Source organism: Tiliqua scincoides, chromosome 3 (assembly GCF_035046505.1).
Source record: "Tiliqua scincoides isolate rTilSci1 chromosome 3, rTilSci1.hap2, whole genome shotgun sequence".
Lineage (NCBI taxonomy): Eukaryota > Metazoa > Chordata > Lepidosauria > Squamata > Scincidae > Tiliqua > Tiliqua scincoides.
This window is the reverse complement of record NC_089823.1, coordinates 171,417,478-171,435,051: the sequence shown is the minus strand read 5'-3', so window position 1 is coordinate 171,435,051 and position 17,574 is coordinate 171,417,478. Positions and strand designations below refer to the sequence as shown.

Below are 17,574 nucleotides of genomic sequence, written 5' to 3'. Positions count from 1 at the left end.
AAGTTAAGTTAGGATTGGATGGTTTAAAAATAATCTGAATACCAGCAAAGGGTAGAACATGCAAGGCAGCAACTAATAACCTTGGTCTGGAAGTAACAACATAGAGGAGTCCAAATGTATCTCCCATTAAGATGAATTAGTTTCATTCTACAAAACAGAATGTTTTACCTTCAGGTAATACCTACAGTATTACTACTGGCAGGCTGCGGATCTGTTCCAGAGCAATGGATGTACATATCACCCACATCCAGAGACACTTAGTTAGGCAAGTTAATCCTTTCACATATTTATCCAGCATGACTGCTCATTGCTGGGTATCCTCTGTGCAGAAGCTATGGATGGAGTTACACTGTGACTGAAAATACTAATACGATTAACTGTCCAGCACTTGGGAGTCAAGGTACTGTAATTGTGTTATCAGCAAAAGCTTTACGTACAGACGATGAAGAAGAAAAAGAGGGAAAGCAAAGAGAAGGGCTTAGCAACAATCGCATTTAAGTGGATTTTTCTAATAAGTCTGCAGAGAAAAATCTTTGTAGAAATGCCCTCATGTTTGCTCAGACTCAGTCTGACTTTTGAAGCATGTACAAAAACATCTGTGCCAATCTGAGGGCCTACAGTTGACTGACAGTGTAATCCTCAACACGCTTACTTGGAAGTAAGTTTCATTGGGATTTACTCGGAAGTAAGTGTTTATAGGATTGCAGTTTTTCTTTTGGCTACAGTGCTCCAAAGGGTCAAGTAAGATGGAGGAGACATTTTTGTACTGAATTTTGATACCAAGGTTGCAATTCTGAACAAAATCATATGACTCGTATTGACTTTAAATGTATATGGGTGTCTAGGTTCCAGACTGGCTCCTGGGTACACTCACAATTGTATTGATTTTAAATGAATGAAAGTGGGTGTCTACAGGTTCCAGGACTGCCTCCAGGGGACACTTGTAAAATGTCCTCTATAGGTCCTCGCCTAACTGGGTGGACTCTGAGAGGTCATACCACCACCACCCCAGGAAGCCTATAAGCATAGAAGTAGTTGGGCAGCCAAATATACCCAGTCCACAGCCCCAGTCTCTGGTGCACTGCCCTGGCAAACGGCTGTCACAAATGTGCTGGAAAACACTTTGCGGCAGCTGAGTAGAGGCAGGCCCCAGACCTATGTGCTGGCTGGAGAGGCTCGAGGCACAATAAGTTCACTAATGAGTGATGAGGAGATGTTCCAGGGTGGGGAGGGCAGAGAGGGGACAAAACGGAGTGGGGAGGGTGGTGACATGGTAGGGGGTGGGCAGACTGCACCCAGGAGGGGAGCAGGGGTGGTGGCAGAGGCTGCCGCCAGATCCTATTCTCCCTCAGACCTGATCCTATCCCTCTTCCAGGACCAGTAATATTGCTGGTGCAGTACCCAGTAGCCCAAAGCAGCTGCTGGGGCTTTCCCCGGGGCAAGGGGGACAAAAGCCCCCTTACCTAGAGGAGTCCTCCAGCAGACTTGTTGCCTGTGCTGGATATAGCGGCAGCCATTTCAGTGCCACTGCATTGCAGCACAGTTGGTTTGGATAGGATTGGGTGTCAGAGATCAGTAGTGCCCTCAGCAGCTGCCCCCAAAAGCTGATTCAAACCAATGGTAATAGTAAAACTTCAATTTATTCCGGCATATTGCCACCAGGCTGCGGAATGAATTTAGAGGGCTAAAGCAACAGATGCTGCTATCTGAAAAAATACATTACATACAGCTACCTACTGGGGGGCAATCTTGGCCGCCAAAGCAGGAATTTAATGAACTCTAAGGAAGGAGCTACTGAATCTCCATTTCCAAAATGCCATCCCACCATATAATGCTCTTTAGGTCAAGGCTCAAACACACACTGAAAGGGATCAAAAAGATCACGTGTTGAATACATCAGTGTCCTTGTTCATCATTATGCTGCTTGACAATATCACTATGGTATTGCAAATAGTCATCCAAAAAAATCTGAATAAAAAATAGACACTTGGCCAAAATCTTGCTTGTCTGAAAATATTTTGCAATGCCAATTGCAATGCAAGAAAATGAATTGGAGTGGCCCATTGAACAAACTGCAGCTCCTAAGGTTGCCAAGTATATACAGTAATAACTTTCTAACCAGTGTCTGTCCATAGTACAGAAATCCATTTTGCCTTTGCTTTTCGCAGCTGACTGGAAAATTACTGAATGTGCTTAATTTAGTTTTGTTTCCTGAACACAACACTAAACTAAATGAAACTTTTGTTAACAAACAGCTCAATGCTAATGTTAAGTGTCACATCTTTCGCCATGGAAATGTTTGCATTTACCCAGTGACATAAGGAAGCTAACACTGGAACTACTGGGCTGGCTGTCTCAAGCTTCCAGAGTTGTATCCTGCCTAGTACATACACCTTTGCTTCAGCTCTAGTACTGGCTCTGAAAACACTACATCCTAGAAGCCAGTCAGATCCTGCCATGAGTTCACAGATCAGAACAAAAAGTTACCTAGATGAAAACTACAATGGATGGCAAATTTGTGATAAGGTTGGAGGTGGGCAGGATCACATTCTGTTTACTCTCCGAGCTCATGTATTGGAATGCCTCCAAACACACATTATCTAACAACATTTTAATATCTTTTTATTTGAACATACAATGCTTGACATGCATGTATACATGTGTATGTGGTGCTGTGTGCCTGTTAGGAGAGCATCACGAAGGCCAAAAATGTGACTTTAGAATTGCAACTGTTACCCTGCACATGCCCGATCTCATCTGATCTTGGAAGCTAAGCAGGGTCAGGCCTGGTTAGTACTTGGATGGGAGACCGCTGGGGAATACCAGGTGCTGTAGGCTTATACCATAGTCTTTCGAGACTGAACGTTGCCAACCATCAATTGCACTGATGGCAAAAAGCTTCAGGTCTCCCAGGTGTTACATGGCCAATATTTTATTTCTCTTAGTTCCTTTTAATTCAAGGCACACAAGGGACACACATTTGTTCATATGTACTTGGTGCTAGGTGCCTGCTTGGACACCAAGAGCCAGATCATTTTTGGGATTGATGGCAAGAGGCTACAGATCCACAGGCAAGGAAGGCCACACTTTGATGAAAACATGTAATCACCCCTCCCTTCCTTAATTGTTCTATGGAGTACAATGCTCCAAATTCGACTGGGTAAATTTGTTCAAGGCAGGCAGCCAATGTGCTCCACCCCCCACAGCCTCACCTTGGTGGTCACTTTCACACAGACACACAGACACACAGACACACAGACACACACACCAAGTTGTTGCCCTGGCTTTCCAGGCTCCTACCTCTTGCAGTAATCAGGCTGCAGGAGGCAGAATGTTCTGGGGAGGGAGCACGTTAGCATACTGAAAACCACATCTGCAGCACAATCCTAACCCCAGTGTTAGGCTGGCACAAGTCACTTGTGCCGACCCAGGGGTGTTGCGAGCGTGCCGTAAGGTACGTTTGCATTGATTCTGGAACCAGAAAGTTGCACTGGCCTCCCCACACCGGATCCAGGCCTGGCAGTGTATGTTAGCATCGACCAAACTTTGCCAATGCAAGGGTCAGAGGGAGCGTGGGGAGGACGAGGAGGAGGTGTTTCGGGGCAGGGGAGAGCGGGCAGTGGGCAGGCAGTGGGAGTTCCTGGGGTGGGCAGGTGAGAAGTGAGGGTGGGGCCAGAATCCAGCAGATATGCGGGATCCTGACCCCATTCCTGAGCAGTACTTGGATTTTTGCCACCTCCTGAGGTGGCTTAGATCCAAGTAGACCCATTGGGGCCAGTGCAGCATGACATGGGATAAGGAGAGAGTTTTCCCCTTGCCTCGGTTTGCGCTGATCCTTGCCCCAAGCTTGCAATGGATGGAGCGCAGGCCTGCCGGTCTGCCTGCTCCAGTGCAAGTAAGGATTATGCCCCTGGTAACATTTCTTCTTCAATCACAAGACTTAATATCCACTTTGTTTGTCTCTAGCATTTGGTATATTGCTTCTGATAACACAGGTCAACACACATTTTGCTTCCTGAAACGTTAAACCAATTCCTGGGTATATTTGGGGTGCTGATTTCAAAAACGGCATCCGTTTTGCCCTATCACGTCTAGTTTTGGAGACACGGCATAGCCTCATTAGTGAATGGTTCAAGCAGCTTCCTCATGAGAAAGCCTACACCATGGCTTCCTCAAGAGGAAGCTGCTTGAACCATTCACTAATGAGGCTATGCCGTGCCTCCAAAACTAGACGTGATAGGGCAAAATGGATGCCATTTTTTAAATCAGCACCCCAAATTCATATCAAACCACCATAAAGTTTGGGAAAAACTTTTCTGATCCTCATTTTTGTAGGCCTGTGTAATGGATGTTCCATTTTTGCTCTCAAGGTAATGGACAAGATAGATGGAAATGGAAAACTGTACAAGGCAGCAGCGGAGCTCCTCAGCCCCACGCCCAGGGCAAAGGTCTGTGATGGCGCCCCCCCACCAAAATCCACCCCCCTACTCACCTGAGGCTCACGGAGCCTTGCAACCTCCACCTGCATTGGAGAAACCTCTGTGAGGTTCCCTGATGCTGTAAACCAGGGGTCTCCAAACCCTGGCCCGGGAACCACATGCGGCCCGCGGCGAGCCTCTGTCCGGCCCGCGGCGAGCCTCCTGTCCCCTGAAAGCCCTGGCCCACTCTGCCGAACATGACTGGAACTATGCTCTGGTTGCATCTGGAAGTGTTCTAAGGGCCAGAGAAGATGAATGAATGAGCCAATTCATTCATTTATTCACACAACTATGTTCCATCTCTAATTGATTTATATAAATTTTATATTTAAATTTTTTTTCGGCCCTCAAAACCATGCCAGACATTTGAAGCGATCCTCTGGCCAAAAAGTTTGGAGATCCCTGTTTCAAACTGTGCTTCCGAAAAACCAGAAGCATGGTGTCCGCCCCCATCGGGAGCCTCAGAGTGGCTTCCGCAGGGTCCTGGTGCCTCGTGCCTGGGGCTTTTGTCCCATCGGACCTAATGATAGGTCCGCAACTTGTACATGGGTTCCTGAATAGAACAGAGTAGATTATAATGCTTACCACTATCAGGTGAGCTCTGTGGTCACTTTTCCTTATGGCTCTACAGAACAACTGTAGAGCAAGCATTAAAAAAGGCTTGCCAGGACACAGATATAGGAAAAGGCAAAATAAGAGAGGACCAAGCAAAAGCACAGTTGCAAACAGAGTTGTTTTACAGAGGGTCTTATGCTCAAAAGTTAGTATTGCCTTCCCCATCATTACAGTCTGCTAACAGATGAACAGGTAAATACCTCATAACCAGCACAGCATTTCTCAAGGGACTCACTAAATGGGTCACAAGCAAATTTCAGATGGGTCACATAGCACCTAGCTCAGCTACCACTGAAGAGCGCAGTCCTAACGCCTTATGTCAGTGCTTTCCACCACTGGCATAGTGGTGCCAATGGGACGTGTGCTGCATCCTGCAGTTGGGTGTCACTCACGGAGGCCTCCTCAAAGTAAGAGAATATTTGATCCTTTACCTCGGAGCTGCACTGCCCTTATGTCAGTGCTGGAAAGCATTGTCATAAGGGGTTAGGATTGCACCCGAAAACACACAGCTGAAAGTACAGGATACAGAGCTGCTGGGCTGGGCAGGCTCCTGGTGGGAAGACAGGCATGGTGCTTTGCCCTGAATAGGTGGGAAGACAGGTTTCCCCCCTGGAAAGGAGGGAGGGCTGTGTGGTTAGAGAAGGATCCAAATCTGTGCTCTGTTTCAACTTCTAAGCTGGAATGTTTGAATTCCAATCTATGCAAAATAACAGCATGAGTGTGCTGTGTAATGGGACCTTTGGCTGATTGTGGTGTAGGTGTGAAGCCTACACTGATGATGTCATTTCTGACCATGACACCACTTCCAGGGGATCCTGACAGATTGTCATTCTAAAAAGTGGGTCCCGGCGCTAAAGCATTTGAGAACCATTGCACTATAGCAGGGGTGTACAAACATTTTGGCAGGAGGGCCACATCATCTCTCTGACACTGTGTCGGGGGCCAGGAAAAAAAAAAGAATTAATTTACCATTTAAAATTTGAATAAATTTACATATATGAATATATTAGAGATGGAACTTATATGAATAAATGAAGGTCTTGCAGTAGCTCAAGGCCTATAAAAAGCCTTGCACAAAGCAAGGCCAGCCTTTCCTTCACTGCCACTGCTGCATCACAGACATGAAACAGCAAGTAGTGGAAGGAGTCCTCGTCCCACAGCTCAGGTGAGAGGTCAGACAGTCATCCTCTTGCTGAGAACAATTGCGTCGGGCCAGCACAGGCTCCAGCAAGTCTGTGGAGGGCCAGAGGCTCAATAGAGACTGGGGGCTCCCTGAGAGCCTGATGGGGAGCCCCTGGGGGCTGCAAGTGGCCTCTGGGCCATGGTTTGGGCACCCCTTCACTAGAGCATAAAAGGTGCAAACTAAGGACTAGATGTTGATTGCAGAAATTGAAGTTTTCATTTTTTCAGATAGTTCCACTTACCTGAGTCCAGAACATGTACTCAAACTGACTGCCGACTCAGTATAACCTTGCACATGTCCGTGGTAGTAGCAATGGCCCTAATTAAACAGAGAATGGTGGAAAGTGTCAGTTTCCCTATATTTGACATATTGCATTAAAGACAACATTCCATTCCTCTTAATGAATACAGGCTTCCCTGAATCCAGGCTGTTGACTATCATGGAAAGCCTCTTTGTATATCTTCTCAGTATTCAATGCTGGATTAAAATGAGTTTGTCTGTGGTATCCGTCATTCAATGAAAGACAAAGATCAAGCAAGTATTTAAACTATTTCTTCATGATAGGCCTGCTGTCCTCAATCATGTTATTGGAAAACTGTGATGTGGAGCATTTTGTAAAATTAAGCAGCAGAGCAAATTATACCATCGTTCACCTTTAGGCTTTTGAGGCAGATGTAAATTCTCTTTAGTGATATGAGGCAGGTCTATCAGACATAATTAAGCATACTATGCAATGCAATAAAACCATTCCTAGGTTTTATGGCTTGGGAACTGTAAGAACAAGTGAAAGGGGGCAGAGAGAGAGAGAGCAAGAGCGCACGTTATATTAGATTACATAGACTCAGAAACAGCATGTTATTAAGAACAGGAATAGAAGGAAGTTCTATTTCAGAATAGAACTGTCCTGCTTCATTTTGTGGCCGCGTTATTACATTTCTTTAATAAATTCAGTTGCTTACAAAAGGCTACCACAACAAAAGATACATACTTGATAAAGATGTGCATTTGTCTGGTGTCGGGCTTAATGCTATTGTTGATGAAAAGCAATACCATACTCCCAATTATGAAGTTGGCTGAGAAATAATGGTTCTATCATATCCAGCATCTCTCCCTCTCTCCCTCTCCCTCTTCTCTCCTTTGAATGCCATGTGGAAGCCAAAAGCTCTGTTATAAGAGGTTGCTATTTTATTAGCGCAAAGGAAAGTTATCACTCATATTTCAACCTGACAGCCATCTCTCCCTGCCTCTTATTACTTGGTTCATTCACATCTAAGCTGCATTAATTAACCTTTCCAGTACTGGGGCATGGTTTTCAATTACACAGTCTCACACAGCAAGCTTCTAAAGACCACCTTGATTTTGTTAGAGAAAGCAATAACGGTGAAAAGACCAAGGTTGAGTTTTAATGGTTCTGGAGTATGAATTCTTGGCAAATTTGATTACAACAGAAAGAAAATATTAGTTTAGCACAAGAGTATCTTGTCTTGCTTTTTATTTTAGGTGGAGATGTAACTGTGCACAAAATGAAACCATTATAATCTAACTTGCAACTCACATGGCTGGATAGACACTAATGTTATAAGAGAAACAAAGGTAGTTTTTTGGGATTGTTTTGGATCATCTTTCTCAATCTGCAACAGTACAAGAATACACAAACCAAAAAAACCTCTAAGGGAGAAAGATGAGAAAAAGGAGTTACACTGTGCATGTTTGTTCCATATATAACTAGATGCGGAATGTTCTAAAAAAAAACCAAGGGTGCAATCCTAAATCTCTTGCGCTGGCCTGGGGGGGGGTCACAAATGTACCATAAAGCATGTTTGCACCTGCCTCCAAGTAAGCCACGCTGGCACATGGATCCAGCCTCTGTGGCAGCAATGGCAGGTGAGTTAGTGCTGGCCGAGTTTGGCCAGCGCAGGAGTCTGGGGAGGGTGGATGGAGGACAGGGAGGAGGCGTTTTGGGGCAGGGGGAGGGCAGGCAGTGGGCAGGTGGCTTGTGGGTGGGCAGGTGAGCAGGGAGTGGGAGGTGGGGCCAGGACCCAGCAGTTATGCCAGATCTTAGCCCCTGTTCCCGGGCAGTGTGGAGCAGCTCCTGGCTGCTCCATTCAGCTCAGATCTATGCCACCTCATCAGGTGCCATAGATCTGAGAAGACCCACTGGGGCTGCTGTGACTCTCCCTGGGGTAAGGAAAAAGTTTCCCCTTGCCTCAGGTCAAGCCTCAGCCAGCCCCAAGCTTGGCTGGATACAGTGCAGGCCTGCCTGTTTCAGCACAAGTTAGGATTGTGCTTCACATCAAGTACAGACAGCTCAGCCCTTCTTCCCTGTCCACCACTCCTCACAGACAAAAAAGATAGGAGGTGATCTTTAGAATTAAGGAAGGAGACAAGATGCACTGAATGGAAGCAGGATAGTGCCAAAGTCTCCCTGTAAGATCTTACTCTCATGCTGTCATTGGTTTCCAGCAACCTGGAGCACATCAAGAACTGCTGGCAAACTTAAAAGTAATAGACATGCACTTTATTTTTGTGGTTTCCTAAATGCCAAATCAAAAAAGTCAAGGCTGGCAAATTGCTCTTACTGAAGCAAGCAAACAAGCAAATGTCTTGATGGACAGCTGCACTACTGATGAAATAAGAATAATGTGAAATAGGAAGAAGCTGGGAATGAACCGATCAGGCACTTGCTAATAGTCCAAAAGAAGTGTCTGGTCCAAAGGCGCCTTAATTTATGTATATCTCTTATTTTTGGAATCCTGGGTGCCCTGATTCAATGAACCAGAGACCTCAAGTTTCATGGCTACAATGCAGCATCACCAGTAGGGAATGCTCTGGATAAATCCTTACCAAGGGTTCCACAACATAATTTTACAATTGTACAGCCTGACAAAGGTAGAAATAACTGAAACCAGATGCAGCCCCCCCCCCCAATATTAAACAGGCTATGAGTATTGCACAAAACATGGTGACAGTTTTTACTTTACTCAAAGAACAATTACAGATTCATTTTTAGCATTAAAATGCAAGAAAAATTATTCCAAAAAGACTAACAGCCCAATTCGACCCTGCCCTGGAGTAGGCAGGCCAACCGACCTGCACTGCATCCAGAGCAGGTTTGGGGTTGCCCATGACTCAGCCTGGGGTAAGGGGAATTCATTCCCCTTACCTAGGCAATGAAGCAGCAGCCCCAATGGGGCTACTTGGATCTGCACCACCTACAGAGGTGGTACAGATCTGAGCAGACTGGAGCTGCTCTGAGTCATCCAGGACCAGGGTTAGGATCCAGCACAAGTGTCGGAACCTGGTCCCATTCCCTACTCGGCTGTGGCCCACCCAAAGGTCTGCCTTCCCCCTGCCCCAGAACACCTCCTTTCTGCTCTGTTCCTGCCCTTCCCAAGCCCCAGCCCCAGCCTGACTTAGCAGGCACATCCATACCTGTTGTGCCAGCCCCATGGGCTTGGGTTTGGTCTCTGGCTTTGGTCGGCACATTTGTGCGCAACTTCACTCCATCCTCACTTGGTGGCGCAAATGTGCCTTAAAGCTGGGGCTGGCACAGGTGACATGCACTGGCCGATCCTGGGGTCTGGATTGCGCCCAAAATGTTTCAACTATTTACTATATCAAGGGCAGAGACTACGACTTATAAAGTTAAGTGTAATGTCTGCTTCAAAACTGTTCATAGCTGTCTAAGAGGAAGAGGCCACCATATAACTCCATTAACTACTCTCCACAGGGCTCACTGGTAGACAAGAAGGAGCATAATGCTTCAATTGGTGCACCAGACAAATACTTAAAAATAGCAGTGCCAGTTAAGCTGGATCTAATCAGCAGATAAAAGTTAGATGTAATAATTAAGATCAGCCACTTCACTGTTTTAATTAAGAAGCTTTACTTACAGGCAAAAGACAAACATGTTCTTGACTCAGAGCTACACTATGTTTATAAAAAGAAGGTCTAAATTGCCTTGTGAGGATATCTGTGGTGTTATTAACAAATATTAAGTAAGGCAGCAATCCTATTCTCAGTTTTCCTTCTCAGTCCCAAAGAATGTCTTTTTTAAAGATGTGATTCAATCAAAACAAAAATGAACGAAAGAAGAACATTTGTCTTCCGCATTGCAGAAGGTTACAAAGGCTTTGGAATCCTCTTTTGAGAGCTTCTGCATCACTGAAACTGGCTCTCATGCCTTATCTTTGCAACAATAGCTGTTTGCAGCTTGTTAAAAAATCTCCAATGGGTACATTTTCAAAGAGCTTTAAGTGCACACACCATGACATAACCATTAAAGCTTTCCCATCATGCACCACTAAGAACATTTTCACCCACAAATGTGCTCTTAGAACTAAAGGGGCCAACAAACTAACTTAAAGTGAAATAAAATCAAACATAGGACCAACCTTTTTAAATTTCACAGTTCCCTTCCTGGCCTTTTAATGATTAAATATCCTACCCCCCACCCCACAAGTAGTCACAAATCTTACCGTGTAATTATGTGTGAGAACAACATCAGTGCCATCTTCCAAATAGTGTATTTCTGTGAAGTTGCCAGCTAAAAGGCCACTGAAGAAGAAAAAAAATTAAGAGTATACAGGTTGAGTCTCGGTATTCACAAGGGTTTCATTCCCAGAACTCACGTGAATGGCAAAAACTGCATTAAAGCAAATCCATTTAAAAAACAATGTCCCTTTGCTAGGTGATTTTAAAACAGCCTTGCTGACCTTTGTGATTAGACAGAGTCATTAGACAGACAATCCATCAATCAGTCTCTCTCCAGGTGCTTAGAAAGGCTTCACTCTGAGCCAGTGACCCCTCCCTTCACCCAGAGTGCAGCACTGGGAAAGAATGCAAAGTAATAATCTTTCTTTCATGTGCTCAGGGGGGAAGGGAGGGGTTGCTTGCCTTGGAGTGAAGTTGTTCTAAATGCTTAGAGAGAGAATGATTGATGGATTGTCAGCCAGCTACCCTCTCTCACATTAACAAGGCTATTGTTAAATGACTTTTTCCTTTAATTTAAAGGGCCCTTCTCATCATGTTGAGATAAAACCGTGGGTGAAAAATCCATGGATAATTAGATTATACCTGTATCTGTAATTTCAAGACCAAATCTTTATGATTTACGAATATGTTCGTAAATCATATGGTAATCGTAATATGGTTCTTTTAAAAAATGAAAGGAAAAAAAACAATAAGGGAATACAACAGCTATGATACAGGGCAATTTCTGTGAACATTTTAAGAGGGAGCTGCTACAAAGTTTTAGTAAATTAACCCTTCTCTCTGAATGGAAAAAAGCATTAATACAGAAATTAAGTAATCACTATTGGCAACTGCAATGTATACAAATACAGACTTAAAACTGAAATGATCTGAAACTGCCTCAAAGCATTTGGACCAGCATAGAGAAAGGAAGGTGCATTGGAGATACAGGTAAAGATAGGTGGGAACAGGTTCTAGGTCCCTGCACTTCAGCGTGTGAGGTGGCAGAGGGTGCATGGGAATGGATGGCAAAATTTACAGCTGCCCACACCAAAACATAAACTGGCACTGAGTTTCCCTACAGGAAGCCATCAAAGAAGTTCAAGTGAGAGTTGGTCTCCATTAAAAGAAAAAAGAGCCTCTCTGTTTCTCTCACCTTTCCCAGGAAAATGTCAAGTCTAACAGCACATTTCTATGCGTGTCTAAACAGAAGTAAGCCCCACTGAGTTCAATAGGACTTACTTCCAAGTAAGTGTGTATAGGATTGCACCTTAAGCAAGTACCTGTGCATTCTTAAATCGTGAAAGGTAAACAAAAACACTTCTTTCAAATCAAATCCTTCATTCAAATGTGGTCCCCCAAATGCCACTTTTGAAAACAAGCTCTTGGTTTATTAAGTTCCCACTGGAAAGATATTACGAACTTCTGCAAATACATGTTTAGAGGATTTTGCCTGCAAAAATCCTACCAAATACAGGAAATATTGCTTTCTGAATGGGGACCTTTCTCAAGAAAAGGCTTCCTTACTGTCAAAGTATTGATCCATTTCTCAATTTCTCATCTAAAAACATTTCTAACAAAACCAGAAAGAAGAATGTTTGTTTATTTTGGCTCTTCATGCAGGGGCAAAAATACCAAACCAAACCTGCCAGTTTTTGACATAAACATTTGAGTTAAATGTGAAAACTCCATGAAGAAAGCATCAGTAGTGAACTTCAGCCACATATACAGCATGTCAACAGAGATAACTGAACATTTTGGATGTTTTTTTATGTATCTATTTTATGTTTCTGTTACATTTAATGCATCTGTTACATTTTCTTTGCCTTCCGTGTTTGAAAAGTCCATTTATTCCATCCAGCCTATGTACTCTCTTATTCCTTTTATGTAACTAATTTTTTTATACTTATCCCTTCACAATCAGTCATGAAATAATCCATCATTAAATAATCTATGAATCACATTAAAAGGCCAGTTTGGTTGTGTTAGCCCGAAATATATCACAAGACTAGAAAGATAATGTTCCAAATTAAAACAATGAAGAGTCTTGTAGCACCATAAAGAAGTAGAATAAACAGTAGTACTATTTCAGCCAAAGCCTTAGTAGACTACAACCCACTTCATTAAATGCATGCTGTCACTCTCAGTTGGTAGGTTTATATGCACGCACACGGAGATAGCCCTTTCAAATGAGAAGGCTGGAAAGGCAGGCCTGATGGAATTTTTTTTTTTTTTACTTTTGATATCACATCACAACCTGACATATCACAATCTGCTTTTGCAAGGTCCCTCAGATCCAAAAGTAGCTGGCCGTTTCTGTTGGAGAAATACAAGCCTGAAACCACTTTCAGCAGTGGATAATGGCTTGAGAGTAATTAGCTGATTCATATACTCTTGTGCCAGTGCAATTGCCACAAAAAAATGTGCTTCTGCATGGTCAGGGATTCCTGAAGCCATGAGAACATTTGAATCAGTTTCCCATGTGGGTTAATCAGATGTATGAGAAGTGCCATGCCAATGTTGCTGGTCCCCCAACGAGCTATGGCACTAGCTTGATCACTTATCGCACACAACCCAGCTCCTTCATGCACGAAGCTTGTTGAAAGGTTGCCACCACCACATGGAGCCCTGACCATGCAAAAGCCATTTTCACTGGCAACCAGACTACTACACTCTCAGAGAGATAAGGGTAGGACACAGATTGTCAGTGGTGAAAAAATATTTCAGCTTTCCTAGGCAACAGCATCAAATGCCTAAGGGCCCAATCCTATCCAATTTTCCAGTGGCAGTGCAACTGTGCCAATGGGGTGTATGCTGCATCCTGTGGTGGGGAGTCACAAATGTCCTCTTCAAAGTACAGGAACATTTGTTCCCTTACCGCAGGGCTGCATTGCAGCTGCACCGGTGCTGGAAAGTTGGATAGGATTGGGCCCTCAGTAAGAAACCTGCCACCCAGGATTTCCTGGGGTCCTGGCCCCCAATCTTAATGGACGGTATTTATATCTGTAAAAATCAACCAACCATCACATCACACTGTATATCAAGCAACAAAGCTGAGCACTTAGCATGAAATGTGCACTACAGTGTTTCATTTTCATCTAAATGTAAGAGCAGATAGATTTTAAAAAGAGAAAGATACAAAAAAGATGTAATGAGAAAAACACTTTTAGTGTATGTAGAAATTTAGTAGCTTTTAGGAAACCTGAGCTGGTCTTCACATTCCAGTTCTCCTCCTTTCCCTCCACCTGCACTGTCATGTACTTCATCCTTCAGTCTTGTTCTATGCCTTGTTGGTATTGCTCAATTGCTGTGACAGCTAAATGAAAAGGTTGGGCCCTGTACAACGTATGTCTCTAAGGTAGCCAATATTTTTTGGCAGAAGAAGCTGTTATCTCCTCTTTTTTATTTTTTTTTAAAAGCCTAATACTTAAAACCTGCCCAGTGGAATAAGCACTTAGCGCTGATATCAGGAGATTACAAGTCATGTGTGGGCATCTCTTTGAAAGGTTATCAACAATGCATGTAACAAACACTCAACATCAGCAAGGAGGAAAATTGTGGTCAGAGGATGCATGGTGGTGGTGGTGGTGCTTAACTTGTAAACATCACATTTGACACATGTATCCATTAGACAATCTAACTTCCTTTGGAAAGAGATTTAATTTACGCAGTGAAGTAATTTACATCCCCCCCAAGTAAAATAGATAAATACAGGAAAGTAAGTCAATTTAAGTGGCAATTTTCTTAACATAATTGAATCAATGTAACTGAGAAGGGACATGAATCAAAACAACATTAACACATCACACTTCAGGATCTGCAGCAGTATGAGTTGTCATCGTGCCCAGAGAAGACAGCATGTCTCTCTGCATAATGCTCTTCCTCTCTTATCTGCTGCCTCCAAGTGTCACTTTACAGAAGCAAAGTGATGAAAGTGGATACAGTAGTCTTCTCACCACCAGTCACAATTTTATGGAACAGATTCCACAAGGAAGTTTGTTGGTGCCCAGGCCTACGGGAGAGCTCACAAGGCTATATTGTTTGTTAGGCTTTCAGAAAGCCTAAAGAAAATTTTTACTTCCATTCTTGTAAAAATTTCATTGTTGAACAGTGTTATCATTCTAAAAAGTGGGTCATGGGTTCAAAGTTTGAGAAACACTGTCATAATTCCCCCAGAAGGGAATTCCATAACTGAGGTACTACTATAGGAAAGGTTCTCCCTTGGGGCGCCACCTGGGTGGCACTTGTAGGAGAGCCCACTCAGAAAACCTAAGAACATGAAGGTCATCTGTATGGGAGAAGGTCATCCCTCAGATAACCCTGTATAACACAGTATGACCCCGATAGTACATTATCTCAACAAGTTCATGGCTGATGTGAGATTTAAATATATGACTTTCCAGGTCACACTCTTAAAGCCTCTGCTAACCCTTATGAGCACAGAAGATGCGTGCCTAAATCTTAAACCATGAGTGTTTTACCAGGGTGGATAAAAATTAATGATTAAAAAAAATAAAATAAAATAACTCAGTTGTGATTATAGTTTTAACCCATTTCTTCCCAGGCCACAGGTCTGATCCTTGTTGCGCATATGCAACATTGGACAGAAATAGCTTAATTTAAAATGTGTCCTAGCTAAAATATCTCCTTCTGGAATAGTGTTGGCATCCTTCAGGCTCAGAAGACTATGGTATCGCGCTCTGAACAGTGGTTCTGGAACAGTGTCCTCTCCAGTGTGTGAAGCCTGGGTAAAGTAGATATGGAGGATAGACTGTTACCCATGCAGCAAAACCCCCCACTCCACGTTGCTGAAATGGTCCAATGGAAAGGCAGAAGCCAATATAGTTGGTTCCAGCAGCGTCGCAGGAGTTGCCAGAACATGTGTTCAGCCATGAACTGCCTCAGGGACTCCGGATTTTTGCCTTGAGGACTCCTGAAGCTTTTTCCATAACTGGATGTAGCTACAAGGCAGTGGAGGTTTGGGATCAGAATTTTCCTTCTCTCAGATGAGCTGCCTTCCCAGGCTAACGAATCCCATCTACCCGGAGGCTGTTTAATCGCCTCTTACGACAAGTACAGCCAAACTGAGGGTCTATTCTTAGCCCCCAGCCAATAATAGAGACTTCTGAAATAGAGACTGTATATTCTAATTCTATATTTGAAGCAAGGTATTCACATACTGACCTTTTTTTAAAAAAAAAGTACTGTAAATAGGTTCTTGGATTTGAAGGCTCTATTGCGTGGGATCCCATAGTTTGAGTACTGAGCAAATAAGTTATGGGGACCTACTTCTTTAAATCCAGGACATGACATGCACATCCACCCCATCAACTTGAAGGGGAGCACCTTGGCACCTCGGCTTTTCCCTAGCAACACGTTTCACCTGATCTACTAAGACAGGGATGTCCAAACCCAAGCCCAGGGCCATTTGCAGCCTTTGGGGACTCCCAATCTGGCCCCCAGGGAGCCCTCAGTCTCCAATGAGCCTCTGGCCCTCCAGAAATTTGCCGGAGCCAGTGCTGGCCTGATGCAACTGCTCTCAGCGTGAGTGCCTGTTTGACCTCTCGCATGAGCTGTGGGACAAGGTCTCCCTCCTCTGCTTGCTGTTTCATGTCTGTGATGCAGCAGTGGCAGCAAAGGAAAGGCTGGCCTTGCTTTGTGCAAAGCCTTTTATAGGACTTGAGCTATAGCAAGACCTTCATTCATTCATATAAGTTCCATATCTTATGGAAGCAGGAGGCATATCTTATGGGGCAGGAGGTCTGGCTCAGTTGGTAGAGCTGCCGCCTTGTCTGCCTGAAGATCTGAGGCTGCCAGTTCAAAACAACCGGAAGTACCCGAGAACTGACAACATGCTGAGATACTGATGAGCTGACCCTCGGCGGCAGAGAGGAGTTGCCGTCAAGTGGAGTGTGGGAGGCGAAGGGCCAGAGAGAGACCAGACCAGGAAGGAATCCAGCTGGAAGGAAGAGTTCTATGAAAGACTACAACAATTCAATTGTAAAAATCCCTACGGGGGTTTAGAACAGCCTGCCTATGTAAATCGCCTTGGATTAAAGTCTGAGGAGAAATCTGATGACCAAAGAAAGGCGGTATATAAATACCTGTATAAATAAATAAATATCTAATATATTCATTTATGTAAATATATGTAAAATTTATCCATATTTGAAATGTAAATTAAATCTTTTTTTTCCTGGCCCCTGACACAGTGTCAGAGAGATGATGTGGCCCTGCTGCCAAAAAGTCTGGACACCCCTGTACTAAGACCTTGCTGTACATGAAGCCTATCTAGCTAGAGGGGAAGAAATGCCTTCTTGTCAGTTCTCTGACAGTATTTGCTTGCTCTATTATTTATGCAGCAAATAGTCTTGATATGCATCCTTTGTGCTCATTATAGCTTGGTGAGGCAAACAAGGAAGATATTATTTACAGGGTTTATTGAAATTGCTGCCTGCCGCTACCACCATAATCCAGTAATGTGGTAGCATTTTCACTTAGGTCAACTTGACCTTTATTTTGGAAGTGGCTGTTCTTATTCAGTGGCTCACCATTCTGATTATTTGATATATCCAGAGGAATAAACAGGTCTGCTCAACGAGCTGCTGTTTGCAGAAGAAGATCTGTGAATATTCCGCAATGGCATTTTCCAGCCCTTGTTTCTCATTACAATATAAAGAATGAGGGAAGATTGCTAATGAGTTTCCCATATACCTGCACTGAACATCACTGGATTCATACCATCACTGCGTATTCTTTAAACACATCATATCCTTTCCTCCTATTTAATTATCAAAAGTGATCCAAAACGCTTCTCAGTGTTTT

At 43.7% G+C, this 17,574-nt stretch overlaps 1 protein-coding gene and 1 pseudogene across 1 annotated transcript in view; one reads left to right on the top strand and one right to left on the bottom strand.

Annotated features, from left to right (window-relative positions):
• ADAM12 (ADAM metallopeptidase domain 12) overlaps positions 1–17,574 on the bottom strand; it is a 277,330-nt gene that overhangs the window by 127,009 nt on the left and 132,747 nt on the right. Inside the window, exons 4-5 of the mRNA XM_066621438.1 lie at positions 10,755–10,833; positions 6,518–6,594 (exon numbers count right to left, since the gene is read on the bottom strand). Of these exons, the coding sequence (XP_066477535.1) occupies positions 6,518–6,594; positions 10,755–10,833 (156 nt within the window). The remainder of the gene's footprint in view (positions 1–6,517; positions 6,595–10,754; positions 10,834–17,574) is intronic.
• LOC136646109 (5S ribosomal RNA) lies at positions 2,722–2,838 on the top strand (annotated as a pseudogene).